Source organism: Perca fluviatilis, chromosome 6 (genome assembly GCF_010015445.1).
Source record: "Perca fluviatilis chromosome 6, GENO_Pfluv_1.0, whole genome shotgun sequence".
In the NCBI taxonomy this organism is placed as follows: Eukaryota; Metazoa; Chordata; class Actinopteri; order Perciformes; family Percidae; genus Perca; species Perca fluviatilis.
Genome location: NC_053117.1, coordinates 18,245,092 through 18,269,141, shown reverse-complemented (window position 1 = coordinate 18,269,141; position 24,050 = coordinate 18,245,092). Strand labels below are relative to the sequence as shown.

The 24,050-nt window shown below is 43.4% G+C and overlaps 1 protein-coding gene across 1 annotated transcript; it reads right to left on the bottom strand.

Annotated features, from left to right (window-relative positions):
* Nucleotides 1-560: 560 nt before the first annotated feature.
* On the bottom strand, nucleotides 561-23,641 carry epg5 (ectopic P-granules autophagy protein 5 homolog (C. elegans)). Its single transcript, XM_039803282.1, has 45 exons — nucleotides 22,966-23,641; nucleotides 21,940-22,596; nucleotides 20,968-21,228; nucleotides 20,664-20,862; nucleotides 20,398-20,534; nucleotides 20,173-20,280; nucleotides 20,007-20,080; nucleotides 18,855-18,963; nucleotides 18,278-18,392; nucleotides 17,898-18,048; nucleotides 17,644-17,805; nucleotides 17,398-17,555; nucleotides 16,974-17,125; nucleotides 16,518-16,658; nucleotides 16,218-16,379; nucleotides 16,010-16,132; nucleotides 15,657-15,919; nucleotides 15,423-15,563; nucleotides 15,164-15,308; nucleotides 14,838-15,035; nucleotides 14,355-14,462; nucleotides 14,133-14,255; nucleotides 13,670-13,836; nucleotides 13,214-13,450; nucleotides 12,988-13,111; nucleotides 12,723-12,867; nucleotides 12,448-12,619; nucleotides 12,127-12,289; nucleotides 11,888-12,030; nucleotides 11,591-11,747; nucleotides 9,875-10,069; nucleotides 9,576-9,789; nucleotides 8,862-9,049; nucleotides 8,546-8,729; nucleotides 8,339-8,414; nucleotides 7,765-7,868; nucleotides 7,501-7,676; nucleotides 5,924-6,148; nucleotides 5,632-5,841; nucleotides 3,979-4,123; nucleotides 3,628-3,870; nucleotides 3,021-3,234; nucleotides 2,712-2,930; nucleotides 2,509-2,623; nucleotides 561-2,417 (listed from the first exon to the last, which is right to left on the bottom strand). Exons 1-45 carry the CDS (start codon nucleotides 23,017-23,019, stop codon nucleotides 2,235-2,237), a joined length of 7,740 nt encoding a protein of 2,579 aa, XP_039659216.1. The 5' UTR covers nucleotides 23,020-23,641; the 3' UTR covers nucleotides 561-2,234.
* Nucleotides 23,642-24,050: the final 409 nt, after the last annotated feature.

The window sequence follows — 24,050 nt, the reverse complement described above, 5'->3', positions numbered from 1 at the left end:
TATTATCAATGGGTCCCCTGAGCATGTGGATACTGTATGTATAGTATGTGTGTGTGTGAGAGAGAGAGAGAGGGAACATGGGATGAGGCTCATGTTTGAGAACAAGCTGTCACATAAATATCGACTGCTCCAGCGTACTCCACCACCTGAGCTAAAAGACGCGAGATCAGAAGGTCGATTAGATGGCGAGAAGCGACAGGCGAGGGGCTCACAGAATACACCGGAGGCTGTTTTGGAGTGCGAGGACGAGGCAGCGATGATGAGCGTCTGTAAGCATCTCCCACCGCCTCTCTCATAGCCTCAGAACACCCCGTCCTTACCACCTCCTCTCTCACTTCTACCCTTCCTGTAACCATAGAGACCACTGTTGCCTGAAGAGAGTTTTTTTTTTTTCCCAGACAGACGTGGTGGTGTTAAATGAGGACGCTGGATCTTTGTGTGCGCACAGCTCAATTTAAAGACACAAACCTGAACAATTTTTTCCCAACTGGGGACATGTACTGTACCGTCGCACAGAAAGAACAGGATGCGGATGACAAGTAAATTACTAAGACACAATACACACTTGTCATAACAGGCTTCTTAGACAAGGAAGCTTTAATTTCAGTTTGACCTTCAGCAGCGTTATGCATGGAGAATGCAGATTGCAGGCCAGTTTTGTTGGAGAGGTTGCACAATGTGTCCTGTATTGCTGTCCAGATCTTTTTGTCTCTCTCACTAGTTCTTTACAGCTGGATTCATGAAGCGGTTACGTGTCCCTCCACGTGACCTGTCCAGGGAGTTCAGATCAGTCTTCCTGCTCTCAGAGGCTTCCATGTACTACATACAGTATGGTCCCCGATCACAGAGTTGAGTTATGAGATATTCACTTCCATTTATATACTTCCATAGCCTTGTCTCCTTTGTGCAGCCCAGCTCAGTAGCTCCCTCCTCCAGCAGCCCTACGGACCCATTCCTGATCACTGACTCATAAACAAGAAAGTCAAAACATAACACAGGCAATAAGGTGAGCAGAAGTGCAGCACAATTATTATTGAAATGGCACAGAGCAACAGAAGTGGTGAACTGACAAGGGTGAAATGTGAAAAGTGGTGGATGTATAGTATTGTGGAGGTCTGATAAATGTGAATTACAATCTGCCTTTGTTCTCAAATGACCAACACGGCTGTGTGTATAAGTCCAGTTATACTAGTTCCAACGAGGATGACGTCTTAGTTATACCAATGTCATCTGTAATTTGTATTACATTGCACACACTACTTTATAAGGAAGCCAAGTGGTGTGGGACATTGTAAGTGGTGCTTAGTGTATCTTCTAGTACTTATTCAGGCTATAGTTTGTCTACCCAACGGAGACAGATGAAACAACTAGAGTTCATGGTCAAGAAGGTTTAAGGAGCTGAGCAAATGAAAATAACATCTCTTTGGCAGAAACACCAAAAAGCACTTTTGGCTGTACATGAACATAATACTGGCAAATGTTCTGTTACTAAACATGATCACTTCATACAGGCAGCTGCTGTATTCATCTGTATGTGTACAGCATCTAGGATTGCAAGATTATAGCTAGATGCTAGCATTGACAGCTGACTTCAGGGAGATGTATAAGGCATTGAACCCTGCCTTTTAGCCTTCCTGGTATGCCCCCCCTCTTCCCCCATTTTAAGAAGGTACTTCTAAACTTATAGGCCTATTAGATCTGTACTTCAACTTCCTACAAATAATCTGTGGACCCTTCAATTTTTTTATGTAAGATTCTACATGCAGGTGTGAAACTGTGTTGAATTCTGATTCATGAATTCTGCTTAAATAAATATGTGCAACTTCCTCTCAAACCAAGAATAGAACAGATGTGTTAAAAACCAACAGGCAAGTTATATAAAAAGCAACAAGGCATAAACATAAGAGAGAAAGTAAAGTGCAAGTAAAGATAAGAGGTTAGCACATAACATTTGTCTCTGACTGGTTTTAGGACTCTTCATTGTCAAAAAGTATTTTTCAGAAATGCACAGCGAGCTCTGATGAACATTCAGCGTCTGTCACACAAAGCCCTCTCTGATAAAACATGTAGCTCTTGCTGATATAATAGCAACAGCAATTCAGTGTCACTACTTAAAAACGTTGTGCTCCAGAAAGATTTCCTCTGTGCAGAACAGAGGTTAACTGTCACTGTATTTGCTACAGAAGACTAAGATCCTCTCGGATCTCCAGCATGTATGTCAGGTTAAGTCATGGTTAACGGATAATGTGTAGGTATCTGAGGTCAGGGTATAGGACGTTGGCTAACAGGGCCAGCAGTCGGGGTCCATCTCGGAGACAGTGTCCTGGGTAGCGGATGAACTGGACAGCTTTATTCACAGAGTCCTCTAACTCGGCGTACTGCTTATTGCCGGGCATGGCCTCCAACACCCCCAACGTCTGCATCCACAGAAAAGAAACACAAGTTATTTTTAGGAGATAATTGCAGACCAGAAAAGGAAAACACTGTATTTGCAGTTTTGTTGCATACTTGCTGTGCTTTGGCAGAAAGCTGCAGGTCACTGGTGGGTTGGAGACGAAGCTCGGTCTCTGATGGCACCTGGATTGACAGGAATGCTGCCAGACTGCGTACCACCACCCTGAACCTTGATGTACAGTAGGCATGCATCAACAGGTGGTTTATGATGAATTCATATTTTACTCCATCGTGTTTTTTTTTGCATGTGAGCATACCTATTAGAGACGGGAGACCTCTTCCCCAGGCCGATAGCTCCTAACAACCCAGAGTTCAGTCTTTCTTCTCCCAGCTGAAGCAGCCTGGTTTGCAACCTCAACAGACCCATGACGACTCCTGACACTTCAGTCTGGCCTGCCTGCGGCTTCAGCTGCTCCGCTGACAGGCTCAGCGTTTTGTGCCACCAGAGAAACAGCTTGGCTTCATCACCTGGACCACTGGACACACAAAAGCACACATGCTAAATGGACTTTTAAAGCCATAACAAGCAACTGAATAAGATAATGATTGGGGTGGGAGGGTCAAACCTGGGAAAGACCTGGTTGGTCCATGTGTTAATTAGAGCCAGAGTCCTTCTCTCATTTGCTGCTGTGTATTCAGAGTTGAGGCGCTGCAGGATGAAGGCAAAGAGCGTCAGGAAGCTGCCTCCTGATTGGCTCTCAGAGAGGAAGTCATCCACCGTGAGCTCAGGCACCTGCAGCGATGCCAACACAGGACCCCAACCTACAGACTCCTCCTCAGCTGAAACGAAAACAGTGGAAGAAAAAACAACAACATGTGAATCCCCGATATTAAATTAAACTATATTAAAGGGAGAAATTTAAAGGACTAAACCAACTTTTTGGGAAAAAGGTAAACTTAAGACTTGTATGAGGAGAGTAAGTAAGTAAGTAAAGTTTATTTTGTATAGCACCTTTCACAGAGCAAGGTCAAATTGCTTAGAGGGGCTGGCAGTTAATAAATCAAACAAAAACTCTGGACTCAAATGTCTATCTTATGTAAGTTTATGCACAGGACAGAGATATCTACTAGAAGAGAATGCTTTAGCACGTTCCTCTTACAGGGAGCTGTAACCAGTACAAGCTTTCCAAAAATAAGTAGTTGCTATTGTCAGTTAAATAAAACTTTGGTTACCGTGGTTGAAGTACGCTGTAATGCATGCCTCCATGATCCGCGTCATGTGCCGTACTGATGCAAGACAGCGGGAGCAAGCCGTGAGAAGAGGCAGAATAGGAAAACCCCTCCCCTTCCTGTCCAGCCACGTAATCACATGCGCAGCAAGTGCCTCGCCCGTTGAGACTCCAACTCCATTCAGCAAAGCCAGAGCCTCGCTGAACAGACTGCAGAACGCCATGTGCCTCTGCTCCAAACCCCTCTCTGTAGAGGGGAAAAAAAAAAAGGAGGAAGTGGCAAGATTAGGCCAATGAAAGAAGTTATTACTGATGGTGGATATTGTTGTTGAGGAGGACGGTGAGGACGACTCGCCTGGTGGGTTGAATGTGACGATGCTCTCTAGAAGTGACTCCAGCTGAGCCTCCAGGCTGCTGAGGCTGATGCTGCCTCCTTGCTCCAGAGTCACCAAAGACTGCACACACCAGCACACATACGCTGCAGCCTTCAGCGTCTCCTCCTGACAGATGGAAAGTAACACAGATTATAGTGTTTTGTGTGTGTGATTAATTCTATACAGAAAAATATCGGCCTACATGAATACACTCTTTATTAGGTACACCTGTTCAACTGCTTGGAAACGGAAATATCTAATCAGCTAATCCTGGGGCAACAACTCAATGCATTCAGTCATGTAGACGAGTTAAGACGATCTGCTGAAGTTTAAGTCAAGCATCAGAATGGGGAAGAAGGGTGATTTAAGTGACGTGGCATGGATATTAATGGCTGAAGGGTTGGTTTGAGTATTTCATAAACTGCTGATCTACTTGGATTTTCACAGACAACCATCTCTAGGGTACAGAAGAGGAGATGTGCATCATGGATGTGCAGCTGACAAATCTGCAGCAACTGTGTGGTGCTATCATGTCAATATGGACCGAAATCTCAGAGGAATGTTTCCAGAACCTTGTTGAAGCCATGCCATTAGGGATTATGGCAGTTCTGAAGGCAAAAGGGGGTCCAACCCAGTACTACCAAGGTGTACCTATAAAAGTCACCGATGACTGTATATTTATTACTTTGTCATTTAGAATATTTTGTACGCATTATAAAAGATATTCAGAGTATGTGTCCCCAAACTAAGAGCTCCCGGCCCCTAAAACAGTTAAATAAAAAAGTACAATTTAGGTATTAATCTTAATTAAGATTTACACATTGCATCATTTATTTATTTATTGTTACTAGTTTACATGCGGTTTAGCTTACCCCAGATTTTTTTTTATGTTAGTATGAATGTATGTAATTTCCACATCTTTTCATGCATATTTGGGCTATAATCAGTATGAGCTATGTTTGACAGCAAGGCAATTTTTAGGATTGGAGTTGATAAAATGAAAGAGTAAATACATTGCTGGATCTTAGAGCGGTCCTGTATTTAGCCAAAATCCTACTTTGGAAGATTATCATGTGGTGTATAAACTTGCTCCTGCTGCAGTAACTGTAAGGTTTTAAGTGTTATTATTTATGTAATTGGGCTGAGTGATACAGAGCTGGCAGAGAAAAATGAACCGTTTAAGTCTAAATTTAAAACGGATGTTCCAAGCCTCCCACTCCTACACAAGATGTGTATCTGCCTGGGGCAGAGTTGATGTAGGAGATGCATTCATTCTTATATTCTCCAACATTAGGGCTCCTCTGTATAATACAGCTGTGCACCGGCAGTCATACTGTATCTAGCATCTTAATCAATTTATAAAGGTGAAGATATATATATATATATATATATATATATATATCTTCACCTTACAAATTGACTCTCATGAAATCTCAGCTGTAAGTGTAAGTTGAATTCATTCATTTATGGAGTTCTGAATTATTCTATAATAATTCATCAATTAACCAATTAATAAGAAATGTCTGATATACTACATGTATACTAAATCATCAGTGAGTATGTTCTGTCATACATTTCTGGGCTTGAAAGCTTGCCTGAGCTGTTGTAAAACAAACAGGTTTGTATTGTCTCACCCAGTGTGGAACTTCATTAGGACGAGGGTGGAGCCCAGCAGCGCTGCGTAATGATTTCAGCAGCAGCTGAGGGGCAGAATCAGCACTGAGCAGCAAAGACGGAGGGTAGTGCGTGCCGACATATCCCAGAATGCCCTGGTATGAGGACAGGTCCAGTTGGTGCCAGGGCAGAGAGGTGGATTGGACCAATAGACTGAGTAGAGGGGAATCCTGGAGGTTGAGGAGGAAATTAAATAAGAAGAAGGTACAAGAGGTCTGAACGTGATGGGAAACCAACATATTCTGGACTTACCTGTTGACTCAGGATTTGTTCCTCCTTTGCCAGAAAAACTAGCATGTATAGTAGATAGACTAACATGGTGTGTGACTCCTTCTGAGTACCCGTGTCTGGTAGAGTTGGATATGTCGTAGAGGTGGGGGGTGTTTGTAAGTGGTCACTTAGGACGCTGACCCAGTTGACTTCACACAACACTTCTCCCAGAAAGAGGAAGCAGCTCTTGGGACTTCCTCTCTCTACCTGCAGGCAAAGGAAAAAGAGAAAAATAATCAAAAATCCACTCACACAAAACACATAACTATAAACAAATCAAACCTCTTGGTTACCAACTGACTGTACTCAGAATATGTATTACTTTTGACTGTTTGACTTCTACCTAATGTAAGCTGCATATTCATGGCTAAATTGATAATCCAGTTATTTTGAAATGTAATCAGAATATCCTAACTATAAATCCATTGAAATGTAACTAATTTAATTTGGGAGACTGCTTTCATCTGTGCAGATTCTATACACTCACCTAAAGGATTATTAGGAACACCTGTTAAATTTCACGTTAATGAAATTATCTAATCTATCCAATCACATAGCAACTGCTTCAATGCATTTAGGGGGTGGTCCAGGTCTTTAAACAATCTCCTGAACTCCAAACTGAATGTCAGAATGGGAAAGAAAGGTGATCTAAGCAACTTTGAGCGTGGCATGGTTGTTGGTGCCAGACGGGCTGGTCTGAGTATTTCACAATCTGCTCAGTTACTGGGATTTTCACCCACAACCATTTCTAGGGTTTACAAAGAATGGTCTGAAAAAGGAAAAACCTCCAGGATGCTGCAGTCCTGGGGGGCCAAAATGCCTTGTTGATGCTAGAGGTCAGAGGAGAATGGGCCGAGTGATTCCAGCTGATAGAGGATCAACTTTGACTCAAATAATAATCTTTACAACCGAGGTATGCAGCAAAGCATTTGTGAAGCCACAACTTCACGCACACCTTGAGGCGGATGGGCTACACCAGCAGAAGACCCCACCGGGTACCACTCATCTCCACTAAAAATGAGGCTACAATTTGCACGAGCTCACCAAAATTGGACAGTTGAAGACTGAAAAAATGTTGCCTGGTCTGATGAGTCTCGATTTCTGTTGAGACATTCAGATGGTAGAGTCAGAATTTGGCGTAAACAGAATGAGAACATGGATCCGTCATGCCTTTTTACCACTGGGCAGGCTGGTGGTGGTAGTGGTGGTGTAGCGGTGTGGGGGATCCCTTTTACCTTCAGAACTGCCTTAATTCTTTGTGTCATTTATTCAACAAGGTGCTGGAAGCATTCTTTAGAAATGTTGGCCCATATTGATAGGATAGGGTCAAACCCGGTATTAATATTGTGTTCCTAATAATCCTTTAGGTGAGTGTAGATCCATGTGGGTCTTGAGAGACAGGAGCTTGTTTCAAAGAACAGAGAATCCAAGCTAATAATAGGAGCTAGGGGCCAAGGACCGAGGTCTCAAATTAACAAGCTCCCCTGTGTCATGCATGTCTAGACCAGTGTGCAGTGTCGAGGGTCAGGGATTAGGAGTCGGAAGGTAGAGTGTCTCACATTGAAGAGCTGCTCCATTAGCTGAGTGTCGGGGTGCAGGTGTCTCCAGGGCAGGCTGCGGAGGTGTGTATGGTACATGTAGAGAAGGTACTCGGGTGTACGTGGAGAGGTGCAGCTCTCACAGTACTGCATCATACACAGCCACAGTGTACCTCTCTGGCCGGGGAGCAGCCGATCTGCAACATACAAACAGACAAAGATAAAAGATAGTTTAACAACACAGACAACAAAGAGTAGCAGTCCTTAAATGCTCTGGGTACCCACCTCTGAATTTGTGATGCAGAGTTTCAGTGAGTTGAGCATACAGGCCAACCAGGCATCCTGCCGCACTCGCGTCTGTCTCCAGCCAGGGGTAGCACTTGAGGTTACTAAGACAAAGAGACACCGATATTGACATCCTCTTTGTTTTGCATGTTCCTTACCCTTTCCTTAGTGGGAAGCACTAAACTGCTCTCACCTTGTATCGACCGGGAGAATCACAGTACAAACCTTTGGCCACACGAGACCTTAGTGTGACATGGCTGACTTATAACTCCGAAGTAAACATCTAATGTCTTAATAGTCTTTTTTTCTCTGAGCAGTGTCGTGTTTGTTGGTTATTTTGTAATGTTTAGTGTGCTTCAGAGATTTACATTTTTTTTCCCACTGTTGGTTCACTCACCCGGAAAAAAAAGAGGCAAAGATTACATCTGAAACTATTTGAATTTTTTTGATATGTTGCCCTCTCTTGAGTCTGTTCTGTCTGTATTAACATTAGTCACATCTTCCTCACTGACAACAGTTCCCCACATATCTAAAACCAATGACTGCCCGAGAGCTGAGGGTGTGCCATGCTTACCCGCCATCCTCAGTGTCCAGAGGAAAGATCCAAGGCTTAAATAACTTCACAATCTTAGTGTGCAGGTCCAGCAGAGCTGTGAGAGTGCAAGATACATTTTTATTTCATACTGACAAATAACAACAAAGCATATGCACAAATTAGCTGTATTGTTTTACTGATCCCAAATATTACTGTCCTCAACATGTGCTGACATTAGGCAGTTACCTTTCTCTCTGGCACAGCTGCTGAGCTGTACGTTAATTAGACAACCAATCAAATGGTCCCAGAAGGAAACAACCTCATTAATGTAAGGACGCCAGGCTGAGTACAGGCCAAAACTGCGGAGGTCTGGTTTACTGAGACGACTCCGCAGGAAGAAATCACTCAACCAATCAACTGTCTCATCCACCTGTTGGAAACCAATTAAATCACACAGTGTCGTTGGAAAAATAATGAATGTTTATTCATCACACAGTTTAGTGAGACAGATAGGATGATATTTTTGCAAGAATCTTTAAACAACAACACCAGCATTAGTTACCTGCTGAGGGGAAAGGCTGATGGGGGCTCTGTAGGGAGAAGCTGCGGGTCCGACAGCTCGGCCGGAGATGTCGGTGGCGCTGCGTGCTTGTTCATCTTTGCTCTTGGTATTGCGGGACGGAGGCACGCAGCCCAGCACTCGCAGAGTGACCTTCCAGCACTCCGGACTCAGTAACTGGTTTGAGGAGCCTGGTAAGGTTAAGAAATGCCTTTGTTTGTTGGAGAAATTGTAAATCAAACACCTAAATCCAATATTCTTGGAATAATACTATACTAAATGCTAATAAATCCTATGGCAGATAATTTGTACCTTCATTTGGAATCATTTTATGTCAGAGTAACAACAATAAACCTAAATTCTGTCTTGATAAAACGCACAAATAAACACACTTACACAGAATTTGTCGACTCATATCTGATTCAGTAGCTTGATGGAATGATTCAACGTTAGTTTTGTTAATTAATTAATTCTATTTCTTGTTTCGATGGATCAATTGACTGAGCAACGAGAGGACGAAAACAGCAGTTGCTCCTAGGTGCATTACCATGTACTAATAATTACTTGAATTATCAAATTCAGTTAGGCAGCCAACACACACACACACACACACACACACACACACACACACACACACACACACACACACACACACACACACACACACACACACACACACACACACACACACACACACACACACACACACACACTTACTGGTCATAAGCAAACGCAGGCAGTCACTGTAGTGATCAGGGAAATGGTGGCGTAAAATCCAAGTCCAGTGTTTGGTGAAAAGGTGAAAAGGTGTGAGAAGTTCAGGCTCAGGTTTTCGACCGCAGACGCAGAGAGCTCCGTGGACCAACTCCAGCAAACGGGTTCTCTCCGAAAACACAGGATGGGCTTCATTCAGCCAGTGGGACAAATCAAACTAGACAGGCAGAACAGAGGTTGTTACTGTAACTGGACTGCTTTAAGTGTAGGTTATATTTCTTCACTGTGTTGTGTAAACTGACTTTTGTAAGCAGCATGAAAATGACATCAGCACTGTCAAGGTGTAAGGATGTCACCACGTCTTGGTAGAGAAAGACAAGCTGATTGGGTGCTGAATTGGGAGTGAAGAAGGGGGAAATGAGCGGGCAAAGACGCCTCTGCTCCAGGATTGTGTTCAGCACACGACCACATTCCTCTGCATTGCCCTGGATAAACACCTGGACACAAAACAAGAGTACAATGCAAGTCAATTCAAGCATGTTTTATTCCTTTAAAGGGGTGATAGAATGCAAAACCGATTTTACCCTGTCATAGTTGAAAAATTACAGTTTGGTGGGTAAATAGGACATACATAGAACCTCAAAATCCCAATGACACCTTTTTCCTCTGCTGCTGAAAACGGGCGAATCTGAACAAAGCTAAAAGTTGATGTCAACTTCTCAAATCCTCCTCATTTGGCTCAACCTGCTATCTTTGTAACGCCCCAAAATTTACATAGGCCACTAACTGATCTGAGGTCAGTTAGTCTTCTAAATCTAGGTCGTGCAGATGTCTGCTATTCCATTACAAAATTCACTTCTGAGACTTTTTTATGCGAGAAATCAACTATGTAAGCTCAAATATGGGCCGTTTTATGAAAATTTATGGCTAATTGCATATTTGGTAAGACAGTGTCGGACTTTACGAGCTCCACAATCTGCCAGGACAGGCGGCGGCTGCCGGCCGGGTTTGCTGCCTTCCCTGTCGGCCTCTCCCCCTTCACAGACCCGCTGAGCTGGAGCTCTGTCAGGATCTCCCACACGAGCTGCGCTGTGTACTTTAGAAAAGAAGAAAGTTTGGAGGTTTTGCAAGGATATTGAAAAAGAACCACGGTCGTAAATGCAGTGTTCCAGACTGTACAACGGAATAGCCTACTGGCGCAGAGAAAAGTGTTTAGAACGAGTATATCGGACGAGAGGGAGTTGTGGCTCTAAAGCAGCGCTGCAGAGGCACTGGCAGAGGACATGTTTGCAGGGGTTCACTCTCCTCTCCCCACGCTTACTAGCTAAAAAGGTGAGTTGTTATTCTTTGGTGGAGGTTTTTTTATGTCGCAAGAGTAACGTTAGAACAACACTAGTTATAATGAAAGTGTCAAAACTTTTTTATTTTGTCTTGGCTGCGGCTTGCGCCTGGGCTTGTCTGGGCATGTAACAGACAGTGTGCCTGTGTTTGTGTGTGTGTGTATCTATATGAGACCTGCTGTTGCTTCTCTAATGTGTGTATGGGGATTCGCTCAACCAATCAGCGTGCGTCTCTAATGTGTGTGTATGGAGATTCGCTCAACCAATCAGCACGCAGCTCATCTAAATATTCATGAGCATACCATATTTGGAAGAAAAGCTGTTTTTCCAAATAGAGCCATTACACAGGGATGCATAAGGGCCAAAAAAAATAGCACCTGGGCCATTTTCAGCCCAACCAATGTTAAATACCCCATTAGGAGACCTTAAGGAACAGTGTGAAATACCCTATATAATCATTCTATTACCCCTTTAAGGAGTTTACATAGAGTGTAACGAGAAAGTGAACCTGCCCCTTTTATCAATCAATCAATCAATCAATCAATCAATCAATCACAGCTGTGAGCAGCAGTGTTTCTGATTCAAGTAGGGTTGACAATTTTATATATTTACTCAGTTAACTTTATTTGGGCATTCCAAATAAAGCTAAACAATACTGCTATGTATGTGTATGCGCACCTGTCCCAGTATCTCCACACATGAGGAAAAGTACTGGCGTGTGGGGGGATGTCGCAGTGTGTCTTCACACACAAAGGAGACCACCTGGTAGAAGGCAGACACGCCAACATGCTGCACTGCTGGAGATTTCTGTGCTTTATACATATTCACCAGAGCCCTGAAAACATAAAAATGCATTAGTCAAAACAGGCCTATGTTAATAAATAGAAAAAAAACTATTCCCTTTCTTTCCAAACTTATATTTATTGTGATTTAGTTCATATTTTATTTTCGGTAGCACCATCTGTTTGTACTGACGTGATAAAGTTCTCAGTGTGGACAGCAGCCTGGGCCAGGCTTTCAGGTGGAGGAGCCATGGCGTCAGCTTGAAGCTTCTTGACATCCCTGCGTAGTGACGTTATCTGAGTCTGCACTGCATCCTGTCTCTGGACACGCTCACACTACACGGTTACAGAGAGAACACAAACACATTATTATATATTACTGCAAAGAAAATGTAAAAAAATATGGCTGGTATGCAGTTTTAGTGATCGTACTGTGACAGTGATGTTTGCGGGTCCCTGGCATGGCTGCCCACCCTTCCCTTTACACTCCAGGGCCATGGTGACTTGCTCTGGTTGGTTCTTATACAGCAGAGGAAGGCTCTCCAGCAGCTCTTGCTCCATCGCCACCTGCTGGGCTTCGCGTGCCACTGCAATCCTGACACCGAGATAAACAACAAGTATTTCGTAATTAGTCCGTAGCTTTGTATATGTTTTGATGTGTGGCGTTTGTATGAGTACAAACCCGAGTGAGCACCTTTCTGTGTGCCACTGATGATGTGGAAATGTTATAATGTGTGTGTGACCTCCATGTACCTGGCCTGGTCCTGCAGGATGCTGAGGTCCTGCTGCAGCAGTCCAGCAGCAGCTTTAGAGTCAGTGAGGCAGGCGGTGGGGACTTCAGCTACTGGAGCCTTCTGCTGCTGCAGCTTTGGAGCTGGACGGGGAGCTGGATGCTTCTGCAGGTTGGACAGGATACGCTCCCTTGCTGCACACAGAGAGACACAAAGGACAACATTAAAACTAGTAGCTACTAAGACAAAACCTGAGTTTTCCACTGCATGTCTAGAGTATCAATTTTGGCTCTGTACCATTGTTGAGGCTGGTGTAGTCAGTGAAGCCGGGGTTTTGGGCTTGCAAGAAGATTGGCTCACTCTGCACCTTTTCCCACAGAGACAGAACCTCTCTCTCATCATACTGCAGACGCTCCTGGTCCACATACTCGAGCCACAGTTCCTACAGCAAAACATGACAACACAATTTCAAACTCCACAACGAGATTTGCCTAACCTGTTACAACCACTGTACCACGTGTTTTTCATTCATAAATGTAAACACACATAAAGACAAACCCACCTGCTGCCGCTGCATGACCTGTGCCAGTCTGTGTGGTTCATAGTCGGGAGGAAGAGAGGGCAGGTACACTTCCTGCTTCTGCAGAGTCTCATCATCCAACCACACAGCAAATACACCAAACAACCTGTAGGGAACCAATCAGCGGAGATCGGAGAGCCTGTTATAACACAGGAACGGCTGCTACTACCTGCCAAACAACAGGAAGGAATGTATTTGAGTGACCTACCTGACCAGCTCTGTGTGTAGCTGAGGAGAAGTGAGGTAAGGGGGACGGGGACTGTCGGGGCTTTCGTCGCCCTGGCTGTCTGATGAAGGTGTGTGTGTTGGGGGCACCCTGAGGGCCTGGCTGGCAGCATGGTGGAAGTCCGACACCTCCTGTATTCTCTGTCTCAGGTCTCTGAGTAAAGCGGCCTGAGAAGAGCCCTGGAAGAACCTTCGGCCGATGCATCCACCTGCAACCAGCCTGGTGGAGGAAACATACAGAAAGAGACATGTGTTCTTCACATGGATTCTGCTTAATTCCTGGTTTCTCTGGCTAGGGATAGAACTCTGTGTGTGTGTGTGTGTGTGTGTGTGTGTGTGTGTGTGTGTGTGTGTGTGTGTGTGTGTGTGTGTGTGTGTGTGTGTGTGTGTGTGTGTGTGTGTGTGTGTGTGTGTGTGTGTGTGTGTGTGTGTATCATACCCATACTCAGGTCCTGGTTGTCTAAGGTAGAGCTGTAGGAACTTCTGCCAGACCAGGGGAAGGATGGGGTGGTCAGGAGGTGTGGCTAAGGCCTGACACGCCCAGCGGTACACCTGCAGCCGCTGCAGAGATGGTGCTACTGGCAACTTCAGCTTCTGCTGCGCCTTCTAGCTCAGACACAGACACACGGTTAACACCATCTACATACAGCACGTAGGATTATGAACCAGCAGTAGACCAGGCTGCTAAACACCATGTCACTGCCCTTTGACTTTTCCAAGGACTCTATATGTTTAGTCAAATGTCCTACAGTGAAAAGTGGGGCATTTTGTCCTCCACTGTGTCCTGTATTGTGAAATGTCTTGTAAATTGTCAATGCCAAGTGATACTGAACGCTTGCTGAAGCAATCCCAATATTTCCACCTCCAACAATGTATAACTTCTTGCATATGTGATTGTATACCTTTAAGGCTTGTTCTGGGGAAATGTTGGGCTCTGACAGGAGCTCATTCTCAACACAGCGTCTCAGCTGAGAATCCTCCTCAAACACGCTCTCCATATTCAGCACCAGCCAGGCGAACCAGACCTACAAACACACAGACAGACAACACCTGTCAGGACTGAGAACTTTACTTATATGATCAAGAGTAGTTGCACGTACTATTGGTACTTTGGAGACCCTTACCTCCGCACTCAGGGATTGGCCCTCTATGAAAGAGGGTGTGGCATTTCCAGCAATCCAACCAACCAGAGAGGAGAGCAGACCCCGATCTCCATGGTAACCCAAGGCATTCTGCATGAGGAATGAAAATGGAAAACTTTACAGTTATTGCTGGTGTCACTGTGCTTGTTCAGCCTTATTCAGGGGTCTTAGCTCCCTAAAGTTTTCCTGAAACATTTTGTAGTTGGCATGCTTCTTTATACTTTCACAATATACTCACTAATGATACCAGATCAATTTCCATTCATAGCTTAATGGGTTAAAGTGATTGCTCAGCACCCTTACCACCAAGCTCTTGCTGTAATATGCGACCCATTAATTTTAATGTAATATTTATCTTCATACTGTTACTGAAGGCAGTTTGCAGTGCTAAATTCAGCATCTGCACCTGTGAGACCTTAAAATGTCCCTAAATAATGCAAACCTCTAACACGACTGAGTAAATACCTTATGCTGTTGGTACAGAAGTTTCTGCACACAGTCCTCCTGATGCCGTGTGAATGCTGCACAGCAGATCTGATCCATGAGGAACAGGACTGTTTTGTCCCGGTACCACAGGTTCTGCTGAGTCAAAATCCCCACCCAAAACTCCAGCACCGCAGCAGCACCGACACGACCGGGTTGTGAGCTCTCCACCACATGACTCTGGAAGATAAAACACACACATGGTTATTTGCCAGCCTTTTTCAAACCATTATAAGAATCCTGGAATGTTAACAATTTTCTGTGATGGCCGAAGAACCGAAATACGATAAAAGCTTGCTGAGCCAAACCTGAATGACACTGTTCAGCAGTCGGACATTGTCTCCATAGATGGTTCCTGTGAGGAGTGGTGCCACCCGGTGAGTGACCTGCTGTGTCACACCTTGAGGACACACGCTGTCGTACTGCAAGAACAACTGGATACAACTTACAAACCTGGCATAAACAGAGGGACCACAGTAGAGGCAAAAATAAGCATTGAAGATACAGTAGCTAGTACAATAAATATCTTTTATGGGCTGTGTGTATGTAAGGATGCATCTTTCTTACTGAGGGTTGTTGAGCAGGTAGAAGCTGAGAGGGTAGGTTGGGGGTAGGATGTTGTCCAGAAGATGCACAGCAGCTCTCAGGTGGCGAGACTGAATCAGACTCTTCAACAACCCGACTCCATCGGTACAAAAGTGTTCTAGACTAGAACAAAAACACAGAACGGAAAACACAGGAGATTAGAGATTAATTTCATTCAAATGCTACATATCAGGCTTTGGGTAAGTGAGTACAAACCTATGCCCCACTGTTGTCATGGCAATGGACAGGTAGCATCCAATAGGAATGCCAGCTTTTACAGCCCTGATAACAGAGTGCATGCTGGGAGTGTGTGTAAGCTCTGGAGGTGGGTTGGACGATAAAGCAGGGACCGACCAGGCTCCTTTAGGGTTCTGGGAATTGCCATGGAGCTTCAGCCTTAGCAACAGTTGCCAAGCCCATTGACTAAAGGATGCTTCAGGAGATACGCCCAAACGAAGGACACTGGCAAGGTAAGACACCTGAAGGGAGGAGGTAAGAGAGAGAAAGATGGACAAACTAGCCATGGTGGTTCACACTAAACGTCTGTGAGCAAAGAGTGGGTGTGTCACCTGTTTGATTCCCTCTGATATGAGGCCACTGTACGGTTTGTCAGTTAGGTACTTTTGATAGGCTTCAGCCACCAGCAGGGCCACTTCACTGTGGAGAGATGACAACAAGGCCAAGGAGCCATCCTGCAAGAGGAAACAGGTTGAACTACAAACCCACAACCATACTCAAGACATCTGGACACAACATATTTAATGAATCAGTGACTACCTGTGTGTAACCCCAGTTAAGACCCTCCAGTATAACGCAAGCCAGCCGGTTCTCGACGGCAGACAGAGGATGCTGGAGCAGCCAGGCTCCAATCACACATATTTCCTCTGGCCGTGGCCGCCACAGACTCAGAGGCAGCTCTTTGCACAAGTACAAAGCCACCTAACACACACATTCACACAAATGTTTATACAGACGAAACAAAAAGGCATGAGTTTGAGCTGCATGCCAAATAAGATATTTTCCTCTCAATGTAGTCAACTACATGCAGTTAAGTCTTAATAGCATAGCAATACCAACCATTCCCACACTTTGTATGGTCTCTCTCAGTCTCTCCAAGAGCACAGAGATAACGTGGGGATGGGCTGTTGCTATGGTAGCCAGCAACTCCCTCCCCACTTTAGAGTACGTTTCTCTGGTAGACACACTCACATAAGACACCTGGAGCAAAAATAACAAAAGAGATGTCAAAGAATGAGATACACACTGTATGTTTTCTAACCAAGGGAACCAGGGTGATGAATCTTTTACCAGTCTTATACATCCTTGTTTTCTCAATGCCATGCCACCCTCCTATTTTTACTTTATTTACTTTTGGTTCTATATATGAAAAAAAACAGTGTTTTATTTGATGTAGTCTACAGTATATATAGTATCTAAGTAATGCAGTAGCTTTGTAGGACATCTAAATTACGATACGTCTTTATTTTGTACATGCATCTTCTAGTATTTTACCTCTGCATCTCCTTTTCATACCTGGTACATCAGCAGAGTTATGGTTGTGATGAATGCGGGGTCAGCGTGCTGAGTCGGTGTGGCCATGTGTGCCAGTGCGGTGAGGAGGGAGATGCCATCAGAGCTGTTCACTTCACACAGCCAGTGCTCAAACCTGTCCTGGTGCTCTGTGTCTGGCACATTCAATCAAATGTCAACATCAGACTGGGAAGATTAATAGAACACACATTTTTGAAGCTGGTTTTAAAATCCTGATGTAATAGATATGCTATATGTATTAGAAATTGAGTTTAAGTAGTTTGAAAAAAGTTTAATTCAAATGTTTTTAACTTAACTTGTGTGATACAAAATTGTGTTTAAGATAGATGATGCTGAGGGGCCACATCTAAGCATTACTACAATGCCCATGCTAATGTCGGTGCACGTTAGGAGCGTATAATGGTACCTCTAAGAGCCTGAATGCAGGAGCGTGTGTCACTAGCAGAGCCCAGTGTTTCCAGTCCTGCCGTCTCTGCACACTGCATAACATAAAGGACCCGCCACAGCATAGAGCTGGACAGAGTCCCATACGGCATCTCGGACATAAACAACCAAATGCCCAACCTATAAGAGACGACCACAGAAAATAAATGTGAAGCTCATAAAATAAATAATTTCCAGTTAAAATAAAAACTTAAGGCCAATTGCTCACCTTTTGTTTCTTAGAACATGTAAAACAGCTCTGAGGAAGAGATTGTCATATTCCAACTGCAGTTTGTCCAAAGACAGAGAGTGTCCATGAGAGCTTGATCCACCAGCCCCATTTACACTCACATATTGGGCCCAGTGATCACTGACGTAACACACTGTCATTCTGAGGAAAAAGAGAGAAGACAACATTATGAATAATAAATGTTATATACTGTATATTTGTATAGTTTTACTGTATATTACTGGTGCACTGACCGTATGATGTGTCCTATACGTTTAACTAGCTGTCTGTATCGTGCCCTGTTGTAGGTTTGCAGTCCAAGAGTGAGAATTTCGATGAGCGAGGAGGCAAAAGCAAAAACACGCATCATCTTCTGACTGGAACTGACCTGGGGTTCATATACACCTGGAAGGAAATGCTTTGTCAGTTCATAAAGTGAGTGATACAAACAGGGGGGAGCACAGAGTTTCTGGACCCTGTACATAGGAATTCACTATGTGCCCCTCTCATCCATGGCTATTAATTTCAGAATCTTTGTGGGGCCTCCTCACATGAGGCCCCTGTATACTCAGACAGGCAGACAGGCACACAGGCAGACAGGCAGACAGACAGACAGACAGACAGACAGACATACCCTGCTTGCTCATCCCCAGCATGTGTGAATAGAGCTGCTGGAACGGGAACTGGGTCAGCAGGGAGATCAGATCCTCCTCACAGAGCAGCAACCAGCTGCTCTCTGGCTCCTCATCCTTAACACAGAGAAGGACAATGCAGTTAGAGGATAAATGATCACATACTGGACTCTTAACAAAATTAGTCATGACAGTCTCTATTTTACACTTGTTGAAACTGCTGAAACAGTTTTAACGCGGGATGCAAAGTGGAGGCTGCTTACATTTATATATATATATATATATATATATATATATATATATATAAAATGGTAATAACAGTTTTTTTAAAGTAAGTTTTAAAAATACACACAACACAAAAAAAATATACACAAAAATGAAATTACAGTATCTTATGTGTTATGCTACTGTTTTGAAAAAGACTGTTTCTTAAAAGCTTCCCAAAACAAAGTGGTTTCTCTGCAACATAGTGTATTAATTTAGCCTAATCTTTTAGATAATTATTTGTTTTCAAACAGTGATGTAGGAGTTTTGTTTCTTTTCTCAACATGCAGTCATCGCCTTAGAGTCTACACATACCTCCTCTCCACCTTCATCCACTAGTGTCCAGTTGCCAGACTCAGGGCCAGAAGCAGCAGAGCTCTGGCTCTCACATGGCTTCAGATGTCCCAGAAACTCTGACCGGTGTCTGAGTCAAAACACAGAAGACACTGGTTAGAGATGTGAGTTTGTTTTTTTTTACCCTGAAACAATGACCTGGACTCTCAAGGAAAAACCAAAGACATAAAGCTAGAGTGTACAGTCCATAGTCAGTGGGCAAGAAAGAGTAATTGAACGAACTTGAGGAATGGTTGAACAGGCAGCTAGACTCAGAGAAGCTGATATCCTTCCTTTACAATGTCCTTCAGAACATAACCGCCCCTTCACCTGAGGTTTACAAGCGTGCCTGGGAGTGACGCTGGGTCAACAAATTTCCAATGAAATATGGGTCAAACATTTACAATATGTTTACACTTGCTCTATAAATGCCAGATGCTGTCTAAATACAATTTAAAGTGCTGCACAGGCTGCTATACTTCTCAAAACAAAATATTTCTCAATGCTTCCCCTCTCCGCAATAAATGACGCCACTTTAACCCACAGTTTGCATTTTGCCCAGATTATTCAGAATCTTCTCCAATATTCTAAAATCCTCACTGGAGCCAGACTTTAGAATGATAATTTGGGGATTTTCTGAGGCATCTAATAAACTAATAAACCAACTGCTTCTCAACAACACTTTGTCTCTTATGGACTAATAGTGGCTTCTGGAATTCTGGAAAAAAGCTGAAGTTCCGCCAGTGAAACTGTGGATTTCAGAATTAACAGACACATTGCGCCTAGAAAGTTAAGTTTATCTTGTAGGATAAACGGGAAGAATTTTCAAACATATGGTCCCCTATTATTTTGTACCTCGATCAACATACAAACTGACCACAAAAATCACAAGTAGTGCTGGATGGGCGGGTTAACGGGTAGTTAGACTGGAGTTATATATATATATTTTTTTCCTTCTTCCCTTTCTTCTTCTTTTCCATTCTTCATTAATCTGTACTTAGCTTGTAAAATATTTGTAAAAATTGAAGCAGTTCCATATTGCATAGAAATGTCAAGACTTATGCACAAATGCTTTTAATAAAAAATATTTGAAATAAGAAAGTAAGAAATTGCTAAAGGGGCTCCGGTATTTACCTTGCAGGGGACATTAGGATGGCCAGAGCTTGCATAAAGTGCTGTACTCCACAGGTGTTCCTCCAAACTTGGATCTGAAGCAGAAATTGGCAAGACAACTCCAGTCAGTATGTATAACCATTGACATGACAGCAATAAATTAAAAACGGCAGTGTCCCTAACTAACCTGAAGAAAGGGTGCGGCCCACTTGCCCACCCCGGCGGGACAGCACAGAAGATGGCACAGCAGGTACAGGTGCTCTCCTGACCCTCCAACATGCAGCAGGACTGCCACCTGGAGAGTGGCCCAGAACCAAGTGAGGAAACACAACACCAAAAAACCTCAACCAATGAAACTTGGGAGTAAGAAAAGTGGCACAGTGTGTTTGTGTGTGTGTTTATGTGTGTGTACCAATCTCTCCAGCCAGTGATGGATGTCTGTCTGGAACTGTGTGTCATCCAAGACTCTACGTGTGAAGCTAAACAGGACACTGACGGCCTCTTTCAAGGGTTGGAGAGAACAAGGCTGGGTTTTGCTGCCAGAATAATCTGATCACAAAAACAAACACAAAGCTGATGTAAGGGTATGTACTTAACATTAGTATTTTTATTATATTATAGTTTTTAACAGGGATATTATGGCCACTTCAAGGCAAGTAGAATGTATAAGTCTCTAACCTTTTAGTAGACGATACAAATATGATTCCACCTGGAGGCGTGACAGCAGAGCAGTGTACGCATGTAGCGCCACCTTCTGATGGAGCAGCTCACTGCGAGCTTCAAACATTCTCCTGAGCTCAGCCAGCACACTCTGACTGAACTCTGCCTGCTGGAAGCGATGGTACCCACACACCTTTGATTGATCTGCACATACACCCTGTCAGGAAGAAATTAAAAATTAAAAGTGTCCTTACAGCAGAAGATTTTAGTTAATAGTTTTCTATCCACACTATATTTCTGCTTTTTGTTTTAACCACCACACCTGAAGTGTAAGCTGTTCATCTTTGAAGCTCCAGAGACGATTCTGTGTGCTCTTGCAGTCAGAAGACTGTGTATGTAACTGTGTGTGTGACTGGGTCAGCTGTCTACGACAGCGCCAGTAGTTCTGGAGCAGTTCCGTCAGTTCATGGTTCTCCTGCCGGGCTAGAGCGCAGAACTGGGCTGCACACACTTCAACACCCTCTAACCAAACTTGCAAACCTCCGCCGGGCTCCCACACACTCAGCTGCTCCTGTGAGAATGGCTGCAGAAAAAAACAAACATCAGGTGAGAAAGGTTATCTCATATGTTAATGCATGTGTATATGTAAGGATACAATGATTTTAGTTACATAATATCTATGTTATTATCTGGGACAAAATCAAATATCACATTATATTGACCAAATACATATACCTAATGTAAAGGGATGACAAATTCTTTAGAGAAAAAAAAAAATCACTTATAATGTGGATACCGTGACCAAACAGGTAGCGGCAATTATTGTTCACACAGCTAGAACGGTCTGATAAGTTGCAGTTTAAAAGCAGGAAACATAAATTCACCTTATATCGTCACAATACAATAACCATACAACAGTTAGCTATTTTCATGTTAATAAATTGTGTGGATTTTCAGTTGAATAGATTGAAACGTCTGTGGAAATGGTGAATTCATGTGCAATTGTATTAGAAAAGTTAGCTTCTGAATATTATTTTTCCACCACCAATACATTCTCAATCTTTTAGGAACCTTGAGTCAAATTATAATGCACTCACTTTTAGATGTTGTCGTATTGTTTCAGGGGAAAGACATTGACAACATTTCAATACTGAGTTGTTCGACAACAAATAAAATGTACCAGTATGTATAATTAACACTGTAATTAAACCCATTCAGTGATTTTCCATTTGAAAAACCCAACAACTGTACTTGTATATCTAACTTAATGTTATCTCTTGGTGTATGAGATTACCTGAATTTCTGGAGCTGTCTTGGGTAATTCTGGGTAGAGGTTGCTCCCAGAAAGTTCAGCTACGGACTCCACAGGCTGCAAACTTGGAGGGGAAGAATCTTGCTCAGGAAGTGCCAACACTGCAGGTCCCTTTTGCCTACTTTTCACAGCTTCCTCACAGAGCTGCATTACGGGGCCCTCCTCCAGTGTTGGAAGAGAGGGGTACAGTGCAGGGGCACTCGGGGCTTTTGGGATCTGAAACTGAGTTGAAACACAAGGCGGATTCCACGACAGTGTGTCTTTTCCCAACTCAGGGGTCTGTGCTGCACCTTTAAGTTCACCCCCGGGAGCTGCCTCTCCACCATCCTCCTCTTCCTCATCTTTTGTCTCTGTCAGATGCACTGTATCCTGTGATGGCAGAGATGACTGTAAAGTCTTATCTAACACTGATGTGGATAAAGTATGCGATGAGGAGATCTGCGGTTTCTCAGAGGGCAGATCTGATGGCTGTGCTGTGGTCTCAGGGGGCTGGACAGGGTCCTGCTGCTCCTCCACTGGCTCCTCATATGGCAGACTGAGGGGGATGTCAGTGAAGCCAGAGATGGAGGCCTCATCACAGACAGCTGAGGGAGCTGTGGCTCTTTTGTCTTCCCCTGCCTGCTTCTGCTTCCTGACCAGCTGAAAACATAAAACAACAATCTGAGAAAAATAAATAAAACTATTTTCCTTGGTTATCAACTCAGCCTGTGCAGTAGTTTTCAGTGCAAACATTATGATGAATGTGGCAAAAAAAAGATGTCTCAGCACAGGGTCCCAGCGATTAACTCTGTCTTTTAAAATCAAGCTTTTTTTATTTATTTTTTGGATCCTGGGCCTTAATGTGAGATTTTCCAGTTTGCTCCCAATTGCTAAATACATAAAAGTGTGTTGGATTGGATACTAGAATTGTGAGAAGAAGTACATAACTGTCTTGCTCTGTGATGGACTGGAGATACCTGTCCTGCCCCCAAAAGAAGAAGAATGACAGTAAAGGACTTGTTTAATCACCTGAGATGTTCCACTGGCTTTTGCCTTGGTCTTCTTTGGTCTTACTGCCTCCATATTTAGTGTCTGCTCACATAAGCTTTTTCCACAACTCAGATCACACTGACAAACAGCTGACTGACATGTGAAAACGATGCTGATCAACTGACAACAAACACTCCTCCTACATAAACCGTATCCACACAAACAGCAACCATTAGCTGGAATAGCTAGCGAGGTCTATCCTGTGATAAGCAGCTAGTGGCTGGCTGTGCTGTCAAGATAAACATTTGTCACGGGTTGTAAACAAAACACTCTTGAATGGCCCGTTGAGAAAAGTCGCTGGCGGAGGATAGCAAGGCAAACACTAGCATAATATCCAGATGATATATTTTTGGAAAACTAAATCAGCCCCTGCAGATTAAACTAACTTCCACGTTAATGTTACATCTGAAGACGCTTTACCAAAGCTAAGCTAAGCTAAAGCTTAACGCGTAGCTAGCTGTTAGCCCGTTACGTTACGTCTTTCTCCTTAGTTATCTATTCACCAGCGGCTACACGTTTCCCGTATTTTTGTTCACATTATCAAAAGATTTCCACTCGTCGAGTGACATGAGGCCGTAGCCCCTTATGGTGGTCAGCTGTCATTTGTTTTGTTTGTTCAGGAAGTCCGCAATGACAATATTTGATCACGTCACTACTCCACCTCTCTACGGAAAGCCAGAGAGCCCAAACGGAAGATTACGTAAACACACCAAAAGTCACATTGGCAGTTTTCTGAAAGGTTGCAGATGAATTTCACTTATGAACTGCTGAATGTAATATGATTCATGAAGTCATACTCATTCAGAAAGTCTCATTGATATTAAGATATCATTTGAGGTACTTCTATTTTACTATTTCCATTTTATGGTACTTAATACTTCCACTACACTACATTTATATACACTATATTGTATGTATTAAACTTTTACTCCACTGTGTTCATTTGACAACTTTATTTTGTAGTTGCTTTGCAGATTTTAATTATTAATACAAAGTAAATCAACTAATAAAGATGATGTATTATTAAAGGTTAACCAACTCGGAAGTACATAAAGTAGTCACAA